The 16067-nt window shown below is 38.3% G+C and overlaps 2 protein-coding genes across 3 annotated transcripts; one reads left to right on the forward strand and one right to left on the reverse strand.

Annotated features, from left to right (window-relative positions):
- Nucleotides 1-4622: 4622 nt before the first annotated feature.
- LOC103402429 (cytochrome P450 98A2) lies at nucleotides 4623-9564 on the reverse strand. Its single transcript, XM_008341184.4, has 3 exons — nucleotides 8838-9564; nucleotides 5909-6306; nucleotides 4623-5807 (listed from the first exon to the last, which is right to left on the reverse strand). Exons 1-3 carry the CDS (start codon nucleotides 9334-9336, stop codon nucleotides 5163-5165), a joined length of 1542 nt encoding a protein of 513 aa, XP_008339406.2. The 5' UTR covers nucleotides 9337-9564; the 3' UTR covers nucleotides 4623-5162.
- A 2501-nt stretch (nucleotides 9565-12065) lies between these two features.
- Nucleotides 12066-15692, forward strand: LOC103402430 (uncharacterized). 2 transcript variants are annotated; one of them, XM_070814295.1, is made up of 6 exons: nucleotides 12066-12104; nucleotides 12380-12540; nucleotides 12936-13021; nucleotides 13112-13172; nucleotides 13509-13595; nucleotides 15335-15692. In XM_070814295.1, the coding sequence occupies exons 1-6, from the start codon at nucleotides 12071-12073 to the stop codon at nucleotides 15425-15427; spliced, it is 522 nt and encodes a 173-aa protein (XP_070670396.1). In that variant the 5' UTR covers nucleotides 12066-12070; the 3' UTR covers nucleotides 15428-15692. The 2 variants fall into 2 exon arrangements, with proteins under 2 accessions (XP_070670396.1, XP_008339407.1); XM_008341185.4 differs by lacking the exon at nucleotides 12066-12104 and having other exon boundaries at nucleotides 12377-12540; nucleotides 13112-13173; nucleotides 13510-13595.
- Nucleotides 15693-16067: the final 375 nt, after the last annotated feature.

Consider the following 16067-nt stretch of genomic DNA (forward strand, 5'->3'; position numbering starts at 1 on the left):
TTTTGGGACAGTCTCATACATCCGTTAGTCTGGCTGTTAACTTTTCTGTTAACTGATGATGTGGCGCTCATGTGGACAATGACTGGACGCCACATGTCATTAAGGAGAACACGTGGAAATTAAAAATTAAAAAAAAAAAAATTTGGTCTTCTTGTACCTCACCCTTGAGCTTCCCTTCCTCCCTTATCCCTCCATTCTCTCCTCTACACCAATCCGTCAAACCCTCTTCTCCTCTCCTCCCAATCCACTGTCAAATGCCCGGTGCTCGGTGACGAGATCGTGTATGCAACACCATTGAGGGAGATGAAGCCGGAGCAAATTTTCACGAAATTGGGTCATTTGCAGAGGTTGTTGGATCGGTTCTCACACACTCATTTTCCATAAAATCCTACAAAATCTCTCTCTCTCTCTCTCTCTCTCTCTCTCTCAAAAAATCCAATCACACAGCTCAAAACCCAAATTTTTTTCTAAATCTCAACCTAGATATTAACATTTCAGCCGAAACCTAAACCCTAGACAGGCACAAATGTTCAATTCTTCATACAAAATTTACAGAAATTTAAAGAATGACAAACCCAGCAAAACAAAATCCAAACATATCCAAAATTAGCAAGAGAAACACAAACCCAAAAGCAAATTAGCCTCTCACACTAAGCAAACACGGCAGCAGCCATGGACGCCCATGGCCTTTTCATCTCAGAAGGCCATAACCGACGATGGAATAACCAAAAATACCAAAGAAAGCACAGATTCCAAACAACCCCAAATCGAAATGAACCCTAGAAATTGAAATTTTGAATTGAAAATTCAAATTGGGGGAGCTCTGAAAATTTACCTAAATAGCAGCTCGGATGGGGAAAAGTTGAGAACTTTGTACTGTTGCAGCTAGGTTCGAATGGGTGAGATTCAGAAATAAAAAATTGAAAAAAATATTAAAGGAAAAATCGAAGGAGGGGCCGCGCCAGGGAGTATTTGTATGTCTCTCCGAAAGGAAGAGGAGAGAGAGTCTAATGTTATGAAACACAGAGGGGAGAGCGGGGAGAGAGGGGGGAGAGAGAGGAGATGAGAGAGAAGGGTTGGCAGTCGCACGATTTCTGCCGCACCATTCTCTGCAACTAACAGAGCATCAGAGCCTCAGGGTCTTCGACTTTGCTTTTCCAAAAATCCCAAAGTCGAGTCCCTCGCCGCCGCCGGGGAAGCTGTCGAAAATCCCAGCCGAACCCACTTCCCGACGAGCTTCGTTTTCCCGATCGGCATTCTCGAAGCCCAAGTTGAGGTTTGTGGAACCGGTTCCTCTTGCGTTTTGATATGGAGAGAATGGAGGTTTTGGCGGTTTTGCTTGGTAATTTTTTAGATATGGAGTATCCGGATTGCGTTAAGGCTTTTGATGCTTATGCAAGTGCGGTGGAGAAAATGGAGAGAAGAGGACAAAGGGTTTGGTGGGTTGGTGCAGGGAGATAATGGCAGGATAAGGGAGGAAGCCAAAATTTTTTTATTAAATTTTTAATTTTCACGTGGACCCTTAATGACATGTGGCGTCTAGTCATTGTCCATATGGGCACCACATCATCAGTTAACGCCCAGACCAACGGATGTATGAGACTGTCCCAAAATTAACATTTTAGGTATGACTTTAGGACAAAAAAAACTTCATGTACCAAATGTTGAAAACCACGAAACTCGAGGGTAGTAAACAGTCTTTTGCCCTTTTTTTTTTTAACAAAAGTAATATGCCAATATTTATTTGTGTCGTTTTTAATTAAATACACAAGAACATTTACATATGGTATGATAAATCATGATGCTTTTTTCTTGTTGAGTTTATAAGAAGTCGAGCATAGTCCTGGTGAAACTATACTTGATATTGTGATCATAATTCTTTTCAAGAGTGCTAACATCTAACTTAATTGATTTACAATGTTAATTCTTTCTTCTTCTTTTTTTCATTTAATATAAATGTAATCATAACTATGAGCTTAAACACTGAGTTAAACTCAAATGTTGAAGTTTAAGGAAGTAAATTGTCTGCCCTCCTATTTGGGTACCCTTCTCATCCTCTCCTATTTTGTGCGATCACAGTTAAGCCACGTCAACATTTTATATTAATTTTTTTATAGAGATAATAAGATAAAAAAAAATAAAAATATAAAATATTTATGTGATTTAACCATGATCGTACAAATAAGAGAGGATGGAAAGACCATGTAAATAAGAGGGCATACAGTTTGCATCCGAAGTTTAAAGGGTAAAATGAGTAAGAAGTGGGTTTACGATGACCATTTTATTTTGTTTTTTTGTTTTCTAAGAAGTGGGTTCCAGCTTGTAATGAAGTCTTCGACTCATTCAAGTTTTCATAAACATTTTTATTTTATTTCTTGTTTTCTAAAGAAGTGGGTTCCAGCTTGTAATGAAGTCTTCGACTCATTCAAGTTTTTCATAAACATTTTTATTTTATTTTTCGTTTTCAAATGAAATGGGTCCCAACTTGTATTGAAGACTTAGACCCATTCGAGTCTTGCTAGACTTGCTTTGCTAGCCGCATTGAAGGACATAGATTATATAGATTATCTGCCCTTCCATTTTCGGTGCTCTCTTGTGCTTTTCTATTTGTGTGGTCACAGTTAAGCCGCATCAATATTTTATATTACTATTTATTTTTGTCTTATTATTTCTATAAAAAAACAATATTAAATGTTAACGTGACTTAATCGTGACCACACAAAACAGGAGGGCACCGGAAGTGGAAGGGCAGACAATCCTTGTCCGTTGAAGAAGGGATGAAAATAACACGTGTTAGTGAGTCTCGCTGGATTTGCTTTGCTAGCAGTATCGAAAAAGGGATGAAAATAAAACTTGTCTAACGGGTCTTGCTAGACTTGTTTTGCTAGCCAGTCTGGCTAGCAATTTCCTTGTTTTTTTGGGATGAGTCGATGAGAGAGACACACAGAGTGTTAGGGAAATAGAGAGAGGATCCTCGCCGAATTCTTTTTGTGAGGATCTCGAGAATTCTCAAATCACATCCGTTTATCGTACATCGTGCGGTCAGTTTTTGTCAAGTACTGTTTATATTTCATTTTAAATAAAAAAAATTTGCAATGATTTCTGACTGCACGATGTATGATGAACAAATGTGATTTGAAGATTCTCACTTGTTTGTACCATACTTGACCAATCCCGAAACTACTGAGCACCGGTCAACGTTATACCGTCAAGGACCTAGAAGAGTTTTCCTCCAACCAGGAGGCCAATCACAGCGCGACACATGTCGACATCAAAAGCCAATCATAGCGCGACACGTGTTAACATCAGAAGCCAATCACAACATGACACATGTCAACATCAGAAGCCAATCACAACACGACACGTGTCAATGTCAGAATTAAACTAGAAACTCTCTTTTATAAATAGAGATCATTCTCTCACAATATTTCCTAATGTCATTTGTACTAAATCATTCACTTGTACTCACTAAAGGAGAGCTTGAACCTATGTATTTGTGTAAACCCTTCACAATTAATGAGAACTCCTCTCATTCGTGGACGTAGCCAATCTGGGTGAACCACGTACATCTTGTGTTTGCTTCCCTATCTCTATCAATTTAAATACTTATCCATACTAGTGACTAGAGCAATCTAGCGAAGGTCACAAACTTAGCACTTTCTGTTGTACCAAAGTCCTCGCTGATTTTGTGCATCAACATCACTTGAAATATTCAGTTCCCTTGCTTTTTAGGATGAGTGGACAAAAGAGACACACATAGAGTGTTGGGTGAATTATTTATGGACCAAGATTGTCTCCCCTCCCACTTTCCATCCCTTCCTATTTTTCTAGCCATTGATTTCATGTTTAGTTATTTTAACGCTCTAGATTTTGCCACCTCACCAACAACTCCAAAGCATCTTTAAAGTCCAATTTTGCGGACTTTTTCTGCTGCCTTTCCCGCCCCTCCTATCTGCCTTTAAGATGACGTTGTTTTTTATAAGCATTTTACATTGCTTTGTTTCTGTTTTATATCATGTTTTGATGCTAAGACAAAAGTAAGAGTGCCTTGGTTGGAAAATGAGATTGCATGCCAATACATGCTTCCATTACAACTGTTTTACTTTGAAAATATCTCAACAAGCTTCCTGCTTCACCATACACCATTTTTCTTTGCCTTTTAGACACAAGATAGTTCTTTTGATCAACCTTTGCACAACCAAGAGATTCCCTTCCTCCAACATGCTTAGCCATCAACTCATTAGACGAACGAAGTAGGATACCAGATTCTTCTGCCAAGTCTAACTCAGCAGCCTGAGAGTTTGATATTTTTTGCTGAGATGGTAGCATATGTGCACACTCTGGTTTCTGAAGAGCATGATTGTGTTGTTCCTCAAATTCATGCACAAAAAACCTTCCATTAGATCTATTCAACTTAATAACCATTTTATCATTGTTGATATTATTTGCTTCTTCAAAATCAATCATTTTCAACCGTATATGCAATATAGAAAAAGCTATGGAAAAGAAAAAAAATCAACATTTCAAAGTATATGTTTCTTTACGGAGGTTGCGGGCTTTAATCAATTAGTATACTTCAAAAATTTTCTCAATTACTCTAGAAGAACAAATAATGGGACACATTAAACCGGAAAAAGAGGACCCCAACATGTTATAAAAAAGAAAATACAAATCCAATAGCAAAAAGGAGCAAAAACAAGCAAAAAAAATTACATAAACAAACTTGGGAAGACCCAATGAAGATGCAGCAGTGTGAAATGGCATAAGGATAGAGTTGCAAAATGTGAGAAGATCAAACTTATTGAATCGGTGGGAGGTGAAGTCTAGGAAAAGTGGAAGAGGTGGGAGAAAAGATGCTTTAGAGGCGGGAAAGCAGCAAAAAGAAGTCAGGAAATTGGGCCTTAAAAATGTTTTGGAGTTGTTGGTGAGGTGGCAAAATCTGGAGCATTAAAATAACTATGAAATCAATGGCTAGAAAAGTAGGAGATGATGAAAAGTGAGAGGGGAGACAATCTTGGTCCATTATTTCTGGTCTCAACTGTCCCTATTTATTTGTTTGGAAGGACATGGGCCACCGATATTTTTAGGAGAAATACAAACATCATTTCAAATTTAAGGAGGTCATTTAACATGTCTTCAAGAAAAATAAGAAACGCTACAGATTACATATCTGCAGCGACACGTTTGTATAACTGTGATGGCAGCCTAGGAGTAGGCACGGCTTGTAACGGGGTTCTCATGTATGTGACGAGCCCTGGATTTTCCGACATGTCAATCTCCTCCGGCTTCGCCCCTTCCGCCGGAGTCCAATTAAAATGGTGTAATAGGTGGCCCAACATAGAGGTCACCAAGTTGATACCAAGTTGGGCTCCGGGGCATACTCGCCTTCCCGCTCCAAATGGAAGTAGTCTAAAATCATGCCCCTTCATGTCCACATCCTCCTCGAGGAACCTTTCGGGTCGGAACTCATTTGGGGCTTTCCAAACCGCTGGGTCACGCGCTACTGCCCAAACATTTACGTGAACGTTCGAACCCTTGGGGATGTCGTAGCCGCCGATGTTAACGTTGGCATTGGCTCGGTGGGGGAGCATTAGTGGTGTTGGAGGGTGCAACCGTAGGGCTTCCTTTGCTACACATTGTAAGTAAGGGAGGCTGGAGAAATCAACTTCGGTCATGACCCGTTCGACCCCAATAACCCCATCCAGCTCCTGTTGAGCCTTCTGTTGCACCCTTGGGTTCTTGATCAGCTCGGCCATGGCCCATTCAACAGAAATGGCTGTGGTGTCCATACCCGCAGTAATCATGTCCTGCAAACGCGACACAATTATTAGAAACATTCAGGAGACTGCACGGTGATAAAGTTGGAGTGTGAAAATCATTTTCCGAAAGCCTTTTAATAACTACTCACCCAAAGAAGTCCAATGATAGTGTCCTCACTAAGGTCATACTTATCTTGCAATGTAAGCAACGCATCCACAAAATGTTGCTTGGCACCACCGCTCTCGTTGCGTGCTTGTGTGTGCTCCTCCATGATAGCCCTAGTGAGCCGGTCTCGTCGTGCCCCGTGCTTGGCAAATGCCTCTTCCTCCAGGGGGAACATCCACCGCAACCACGGAATGTGCTCCGCCATGGCAAGCGATGCGCCGAGCTTTAGTCCGTTGGCTACGATGGCCTTGAATTCTAGCCCTTGCTCATCAATTACATCCTCTGAGTTAACAAAACGTTTTCCAAATGCTAGCCTTGTTATGTTGTTGAAAGCCACTGCTCCCAAGTACTTCTTCACTAGCAAACTTTTTCCATAGTTTTCTGCATTAGGGGAATTAAAGTCAACGATTATCATTAATCAAAGAAATATGTGCATACGACACTGTGGGCTAGTACTGTAGTTAGGGAGATTAAATTTACAAACTAAATTATGTGTCACCAATAAGAAATAAACACGTTAATCATTACTCAAGTAATAATCCAATCATCAACTTTCATATCATTTAGTTTACAAAAACTTGGTCTACAAATTTATTCTCACTAGCATTAGCTAGATTACGGTTCATATTTACCAACCCCACAGTGCTAATTTAATTAATTAATAAGTGACTTTATGACCATGAGATATGAGAAACGGTAAGGGTACTTTCTAAAAAAAGTGAAACTCTTCATGGACTCTTTGCCACTCTATGTTTTTTTACACAATGCATTATAATGTTGGTATAAGAATTGATGTTAAATTGTAACATGACAGAAAGTCCATAAAGAGTCACTTTTAAGAGAATCCTCTTAAAATTTCTCATGATATATTAAGATGTATTGATCCAACGATGAGTCGATACATTATTATTAAAATTTAATACTTATACGATACTAGTTTTATCCGATCCATTGGTACTAGATTTGTAAACCTATATTTAATGCTTTAATATAAGTGCAAGGTTTTCCACAGTGAGTCGAGAAAATTGAGTGTGATACTAACAATATAAGAATCAAACCCCTACAGTGAGAAGGAAATTTTGAGTTCAATGAGAGTGATCCTTATTTTTTAGTTTAATATATTGAACTCATGAGTGTGATGTTTATACAATAATGATAAGAGAGGAAAAAAGTGGCCAATTATAAAATAGAAAAAATGTAAAAGTAGACAAGTCCAATATTTAATATAAAAAACTAACTCCTATCAAACTCACACTGTATCAATAGTGTAATACAAATCAAACTCGCACTTCTTAATTCTTATTTATAAACATCAAACTCACATAAACCACTTCTTAATTCTTATTTATAAACATCAAACTCACATAAACCACTGTGGAAAGCCTCCAATGCAATAAAAATGTTAGAGACAACAATTATATTTGATATCAATTTTTTTTAATTTTTATTTTCTCTTCATTATGCATTGTAAAAGTTCGTATATGACTCTTAAGTCAAATACAAAGTTATATTTGACCATGTATTTAACTCGAAGATTTACAGTCGAAACTCCAATTAGAATGAAATATGACCTCTCAAATAAATTCCAAGTGTACATATTGATATGTATTATGTACTTATAGGGACGTTCGTACCAGGTCATTTATACGACACATACACTTTTTCCAAATGTACTAAACCCTCCTTAATTTTGAACCAGTTGTCCTCAAGTCATTTGTACTACACGTACACTTTTTTCCAAATGTACAAAACTCTTCTTAATTTTGAACCAGTTGTCCTAATAGTCAACTCTACCGAAAATTCTCTTTTCCCTTTATGAGAATCAAAACTATATAATTATTACAAATGAGAAGCCTATGGACCAATGGATCCATAAAACTCACTAGAATAGAACCTTTTTTTTTTTTTTTCTTGGTAAACATGATAGACCCTTATTGCCCAGCCTGAAAGCGAACGGCTAATGCGGTTCACAAATTTCAGATTTCTTCCCTGACCATATAATCTAGTCACAAGGCCCAAATGGGCAGAAACATATTTGGGAAGCTAGATGCTGTTCAAGGTCAAGGAAACACGACACACGTGACAAAGCACCTAATCGTTGACTTTTCTATTCTTTTCCCCTTTATTTCCCACGATACCCCTAATTAGTTGACCAATTCGATAACATATATTGACAGCGAATAAATCAAAACCAGACTCTTCCTGCACTATATTTTAGTTGACCAATTTGAGAACATATATTGATAGTGAATAAAAAAAATGGAACTTAATAAAAAGTTTTCGATACTATTTACTTTAACGAAAAATCATATTTTTACATTAAAAAATCAATCATAGTACTATTCACTACTTTATTTTGTTTTTATCGTTAAAATTCAAAAATTTCAAGTCATTTTTATTAGTTTTCATTAAATCAAAACCAGAACGACTCTTTCTGCACTATATTATATATATATAACATACAAGAGAACAAAAAATTTCACTGCTGATTTTCGTCGTTTGAACAAAAACAAAACAACAATTACTAGCAAAAAGGAAAATGTTCAATGATGTTATATATTGTTTTACAATTTCATTGAAATTTACCATTCATTTCTTGCAAAGATAATATAAGAATTGGCCAAAATGATCACTTTTAAAAATTCAATTATTGAAATTATCGGTTTTTTAGTATATGATTAATATCAGATTTTTATTCATCAACATCAAATAGCCATGTCATTTATATTTGATTGTATATCGTAATTATTTAGTTTGGACTCTCACAATTGAAATTTAACTTACAAGATAATTTTGGCCAATTTTTCAAGATAATAACGGTTAATTAACAAAAAAAATTGATTGTGGCATATGAAATAAGTAAATTCATGAAAACAAAAAAAATTAAATATATAATTAGAAGCCATACGTACCAGGATTGGCGCAATGTTTGAAAATGGACTCAACCATGGCGGTGACCTCATCTTCCCTAATGGGTCGGAGAGCCTCGATCCTCTTGGGAGAGAAGAGCTCCAGAGTGCAGACCTTCCTGACCTTGACGTAGTGGGGCCCGTAGTCAGCCCAGATAAGATCCTGACCGTCCTTGCTAAACTTCGCGGCCGATCTGCTCCGATGCCGGTCCGCCAGCTTCTGGTCGTGCTCCTTGAGCACCTCCTTGGCCAGCTCCGAGCTCGACACCACCACGTTCAGCGTGGACCCCGTCCACACCGATATGATGGGGCCGTATTCCTGGGCCCACTCGGCGTAGCAGCGGAACCTCACGGGCTTAATGTCGTAGAGGTTGCCGACGATCGGCCATGCACGTGGGCCGGGCGGGAGCTTGAATCTGAGCCTTTGGTAGAGCTTGTAGGCGAGGGAAATGAGAATGATGATTGATGAGATGGGAAACAGTAGTCCGCCGGAGAGAGCCATGTTGGATTGATTGAGCAAATTAAGGTCAGAGTTGGAGGGAGATTGATATATATGAAAGACACTTGGGATGGAGTTGGTGAATGGATTTGCATTGGGGGGGGGAGAGAGAGAGAGAGAGAGAGAGAGAGAGAGAGAGAGAGAGAGAGAGAGAGAGTTGGTGAATGGATTTGTGTGGGTGACCCACTAAAGCGTATGAAATTTGGAGCAGGGGAGTTGGTGAGTGAGAGTGAAAAGTACCAACTCAGATGTGTTGGGACTGTTTGAAATTATTTTTAAAATGACTGAAAATATTTTTAAAGTAAATAATTTTGTTTTCAAAATACTTAAAAGGCTTATTATAGAAAGTAAAAAAGTTTTTTTTTTCAGAATTTATTTGTAACTTTTGAAACAATTGATTCGAAAAAACACTTTTATTAAAAACGTTTTTAACTATTTTAAAATTATTTTCAAGAGGTGTACTACTTTTAGAAGAAAAATGATTCATAATTGTGATTGTTTATCGTATATCGTGCAATCAATTTTCTTTAGGTACTATTTATATTTAATTTTAAATCTTAAATGATTTCTAACTGCACGATATACAATGAATGATCACAATCATAGGATCTTCGAAATCTCCGGGGATCCTTTTCCCTTTTAGAAGGAGACTGATCACCCACATTCTAATGCGTTGCGGCAGATGAAATAGAAAATAGTAATTACCCGAGGATATGGTTGGATTGCTTATCCGTGGTATTATTAATTGATGTGGTTCGTGGCTGAGTGCGGTGTGGGGAAGGAAGTTATTGGGTTAGTGATGGTGGTTGGTGAAGACTTTTTACTCTTTCTTTTTGTATACTTTTGTTTTGTTGGATGGTGGTTGGTAAAGCCAGGATCGATGATAGGGACTTCATCAAGCTCTGCGTAAGGATGAAGGAATCAAAGGTTGGTGATGATGTTACTGGATAAACAAAAAAAGGTAAGAAGTATTGTAGGTTCAAAAAAGCACTTGATGTGTGTCGCACTTCAAGTTCTTTGGTGTTGCAAGTTTATAGAAAGAATCATTTGGGTTCCCTTGTATTGGCATGTCGAGAGTTGTTATCAAAATTTGGCATTGCGAACTTCAGCACGTCTACTACAGAGAAATTGTTATTGTGGTGGATAGTTTGGCGAATTATAATCTTACTTTAGATTTAGGCAATTTTTATTTTGATAATATTTCTTTTTGTTCCACTAGTGAAGATCAACTTAGAATGTCTTGGTCTAGATTTATTATTGAATAGTTTTGGTTGGACTTTTAGCCCCATTTTTCCCAAAAAAAAAACTATTATTTTCAATAAAAATTTCAATGTGCTTCTAATAGAAGCGCTTATGAGTAGAAGTTTTTTTTTTTTTTTTTGAATTTTAAAAGCACAAGTTTTGAACGAATGTACTCTAGAACTCTGTTAACAATTACAGTCCAAATAGAAATTATGTTAGTCTTCCTTAACAGAATGGAGTTAATTTCATCATTTAAAGTACTTGAAGCCAAGAACATGTTCCATACGAGTAGAGTCTTCGTCAATCTCTACTCGAGCACTCTCAAGTCTCATCTTCTTAAATTTAGCAATCTTTGTATTTATACATGACCAGTGTTGCTCTTGTGCCTTTTGTTGCACCCTTGGGTACTTGATCAACTCAGCCATGTCACATCCAATTGAAATGGATGTGGTGTCCATACCCGTTGTAATCACGTCGTGCAAAAAAAGAAACAATTAAGTCATTCTATACTTTTCACTCTCATTTTATCCTTCCTCACTTCTCTGTTTGTTTTTGGTTCCTTGGGGTACCGTTTGGTACGTGGGACGAGACGGAATGGAATAGGACGAGGCGTTCTTTCCCACGTTTGGTGCGCCTAAAACGGGTGGAACGTGCTGTTCCACGAAACAAATTTTGGATGAATTTTCGTCCCACCTCACCCCCTGGAACGACTCGTTCCACATCCGTGGAACACAAAATTATAACATCTCCGTCTCCTTCTTCCTCCTTGTTTCCATCCGAGGGCATCTTTGCTCTCTCTCCATTCCGTCCCGTCTTGTCCCGTCCCGTCCCATCCCATTTTGTTCCTTCCCGTCCCGTCTGCATACCAAACGATACCTGATTTATCATTGATTTATTCAATCATGTGACTAAATATAAGAGGAAGACTAGCTACAAGCGGATAAAAGAGTGTGGAAACCATTTGCTGACACCATATATTGCCACTCACCCAAAGAAGTCCAATAATAGTGTCCTCACTAAGGTCATACTTCTCTTGCAATGCAAGCGACCGCATCCACAAAATTTTGCTTGGCACCACCGCTCTTGTTGCGTGCTTGTGTGTGCTCTTCCATGATTGCCCTAGTGAGCCGGTCTCGTCCTGCCCCATGCTTGGCAAATGCCTCTTCCTCTAGGGGGAACATCCACCGCAGCCATGGAATCTGTTCCGCCACCATGGCAAGCGATGCGCCGAGCTTTAGTCCGTTGGCTAAAATGGGCTTGAATCCTAGCCCTTGCTCATCTGTTACTTCCTATGAGTTAACGTTTCCCAAATGCTAGCAGCTTGCTATGTTCTTGAAAGCCACTGTTCCCAAATGCTAGCCTTGGCATGTGTAGTTTTGGTGGCTGAATCAGGAGACCAACTTGTGTGACACGAATACATTGCCACGATGGTATTTGTGCCGATACAAGGAAGTGTGTTACCACTCTGGCTTCCGGAGTTGGAGAGTTTTTTAGTATGCCGGAACATCACCTACTCACAAACAAGAAAGGTGATGATCTTTAGCTTTACTTGTGCAGGTCCCTACACCATGTCATTATACAAGTGGAGGGATACTTGAAAAAAAAAATTTCTCCACTTGTGTAATGACATATCGAGCATCATTTCGTGTTTCCGGCATATTAAAAAATCTCTGTCGGACTTGCTACATGTACACACTCCTTGGCCCAATTGGGCTTTCATTCTTTTTAGCCAGATTCTATTCAGCCCGCCGTTTGGAGAATACGGTTTTTGACAAAAATACCCCTAACCATTTCATCATCTCAGTGAGTCGTCGTCGGAGGCCATCTCGCTGGAAAAAAGAGCAGAGAGAGAGAGAGAGAGAGAGAGAGAGCGAGGGAGATCAGATGGCGACGACGGCGTGTTTCATCATCGTCAGCAGAAGCGACATCCCTATTTACGAAGCTGAAGTCGGATCCGCCGCGAAAGTATCATTCTTTCTCTCTTTCCCTTTCAATTTCTGATTTCCATTGCTTGATTCCTCGCGACAATCAATCAAATGATTTCTCTCGAAATCTCATCAACTTAAATCGAATTTTCAATTAATTAAAGTGGGTTTCTTCATTTCTTGGCAATCTCTGCATCTACAATGCTTGCTTCAATTTCTGCTATTTTTGTTTAATGATTCAATTTCTGTTATTTTTGTTTAATTATTATTTAAGTAATCTAAACTGCGGGGAGGGAGATTCAAACTCGGGTGTAGAGCGGAACACATTCGTGCTAGGCAATGTAGTTAATAATTTGTAAATTCATCAGAATATTTGTGTTTGTATGGCTAAGTACTCAGATGGGTAATGGGTGTTGGTTTGACACTTTGACACAGAGAGAAGATGCTGCTCAGTTGCATCAGTTCATATTACATGCCGCCCTCGATATTGTGCAGGACCTTGCCTGGACTACCAGTGCCATGTGAGCCAGCCACTTTTTTCTGTACCCTCTATGCTCCTCTCGTCGACTCGTTTACGCATATTATTGATCTTTGTGACATTTTCGGTGCAGGTACTTGAAAGCAATCGATCGCTTTAATGATCTGGTGGTTTCCGTCTATGTTACGGCTGGTCATATCCTTCATATTTTCAGTTCAAATATTTGTGTCAACTCCACCTATCTTAGAATTGTATGTTTATTGATGATGTGTTATTTTCTGTGCCGGTTCTTGTGCAACTCCTTTGTTTTTTAAATCAAGAAAGTGTCTTTAACTTATAACATTGATAATGTCAGCAGATGGCATAACTACGATGCTGAATATATATACTTATGTTGTCTTTAATTTCCATATTCATTGCTGTTGCCATAGTTGTCAAGGCTGAGTGAAAGGTCTCCTCGTTTTGTGCCTAGTTGTACTCTGTTAGGTAGCGTACAGTTTCCAGTTTGACATTTTCTTTAACTATGCATACATACACGACTTATGCTACTTCATGACTCTCGTAACGATGATGGAATCAAGAGCTTCTTCCAAGAGGTTCATGAGCTTTATATCAAAGTAAGTCACTACATTCCATCAGCCCTTTATTTAAAGTTCATTTTTACAATTCCGCAGGTTCTTAATGTTTGATGTGTTCTTTGTGGAATCCCTATGTCATCTACACTCTATACTTCTAATCTTGTAGCCTTGGGATGGCATGAGATGAATAGAGGTGAACTATGTATTTTCTGCTATGCGTTTTGTAATTAGGAAAAGTAGAAGTTGGATAGCTAAGTTTTAATTATTGTTGCTTAGCAAAAGGGCTAGCTCTCATTAGAAAGCACGTAGTTACAGTGCCTAGGACCCAAATCAATTTGATTCCTATAGAATGCATAGTTCAGAATCTCCGTTTTTTGAAGACTATTTCTAGTTCAGTGTTTCTCTGGAACTATAAATGCATTGGGAACCAAAACAAAGCAAGAGATTGAAATATAAATGGTCATGATCAGTTGTTAGTGCCTAGGAAACCTTTGACTTGTTCAGTCTTCTCGTTACTGTTACGAATATCCTCTGATACAAGCAAATAAGCTCACATTTTTTTTGAAAATGAAACTACTTGTGAGGAAGATTCTCTGGTGGTATCTTGGGTGAATAGGTGAATAGTCTTATAGAAGTTAGAGAGTAGAAATTCACTGGCAATATCACTGAAAAGAAAATATGTAGAAAAAATATACATTATGTGTGTCTGTGTGGGCATTCTAAATATGATTAACAGCGTTTTCATTTGTGTATTACAAAATATGGCTTTGGAAATAATTTTGTTTGATAATGTACACACTTGTGCTGTTAATCTTTTGACACGTATGTATACAAATTTGCACATTCTTTCAAAGCAGTATTTGCACAATCCTGAGTATTGTTTTTCGTCTAATATGTGTTCCAAGTCCATCTATGACTAGCAAAATTTTCCATTTTATTGTTAGAGAAATGCTAAGGAGACTCTCAAAAGTGGGACTCTCCATGGACTCTCTGCCACCTCACAGTTTAACGTGAATTCCCGTACCAACATATTATAATATGAATTGAATGCAATTTGGGGTGGTATCCAGTATCCTATCTTCAAACCTAAGAGCCTTCCAGTACAAGTCTCGTCTTGTAAAAGAACTTTTGAGATTTCTGTCAATGTGACTTGGTGGAGAAGCCTAAGCATGGGTTCTGTGGGTAACATTTTTCCCAAGCCTTATCTCTTATAATGGATTTGGGTGTGGGAGTTTAAGAGTGCTAAAATTTCAAATTGATGACACTTAAAAACACGGGATAAGTTATAGCACTTGTAACATTTCTTGTTTGGCTAACCTACATGATGAGATTTAACTACGAAATTCAAAGTTGTGTATGGAGGTATCAATTATTTGTAAATGGACGGTGGTGACGGGTAAAGTTTATGTTAGTAGTGGTGATGGTGCTAGTGGTAAAGTGGTGGCAGGGTGGTATAAATGGTGGGGGCCATGACGGTGGGTGGTGGTGTTAATGGTGGTTATGGTGATGGTAGATTTTGGGATTGAGGTAGATTTTAAAGTTAGGATGCATGAAATCTAAATACCGAGTTTTTGTCTTTCCTTTTCTGGCGAATCCAAATAAGGAAATTAGTTTGTCATTTCACAGAATCTTGAGATTTGTCTAAACACTGTTAATTATTTCATTACACAGTTTCCATTTCCATTTCACACTGTTAATTGTTTCATTACACAATTTCCATTTCATAACACAAACACATGAACCGATCATTGACTCATAAGATGTTTGTGAACTTGCAGACTCTTCTTAATCCCCTGTACCTGCCTGGTTCGCGAATTGCGTCATCACATTTTGATACAAAAGTCCGTGCCCTTGCACGAAAATACCTCTAGGGGCCATGTATCTGGTGGGTGGATAAACTCGTGATTCTTCGGAATGGGGTGCACATCTTCCATGCCTAGATGATTTTGAGACCTTTCCTTTTTGTTTCCTTTTCTGTGATTCGAGTTCAAGATTGTGACCTATAAAACACCGTATTTAGCGTATCTTCATGCATTACAAGCATTTGGTATCGCATTTATATATATGTCATCACTAACAGTTGTATCATAACACATGTTATTCATACTAACATCTTATAGTAGCCTTTGCGAGAAATTGTTATTCTTTTGCTCCCCATATTCGTGAGTGACTAAAGACGTATATTATTCCTGTGGTATTTCTTTTGAGGTCAAAACTTTAGGATTAAGTCTATCAACATTTTATTTTCTAGTGGCTATCGGTATCTTTCTGCACCGGGAGGCCGGAGGCCATTGCCGTGGCCTTCTGCCGCACTAAAAAGTGTTGATTGATCCGTGGAAACATACTACAAAACTTCACACGCACATTCAATTCGATTCATGTTAACTATACTCAAATTGCTAAACCATTTCTTGAATTGGTTCATGCATGATCTTTGGGGGAGTGCTTGATCAGTTCGATCATTTGGCCATAAGGCCGTAAGTAGGATGTTTCACGACACGAGCGTGCGAG

The sequence above is a fragment of the Malus domestica genome, chromosome 15 (genome assembly GCF_042453785.1).
Source record: "Malus domestica chromosome 15, GDT2T_hap1".
NCBI lineage: Eukaryota > Viridiplantae > Streptophyta > Magnoliopsida > Rosales > Rosaceae > Malus > Malus domestica.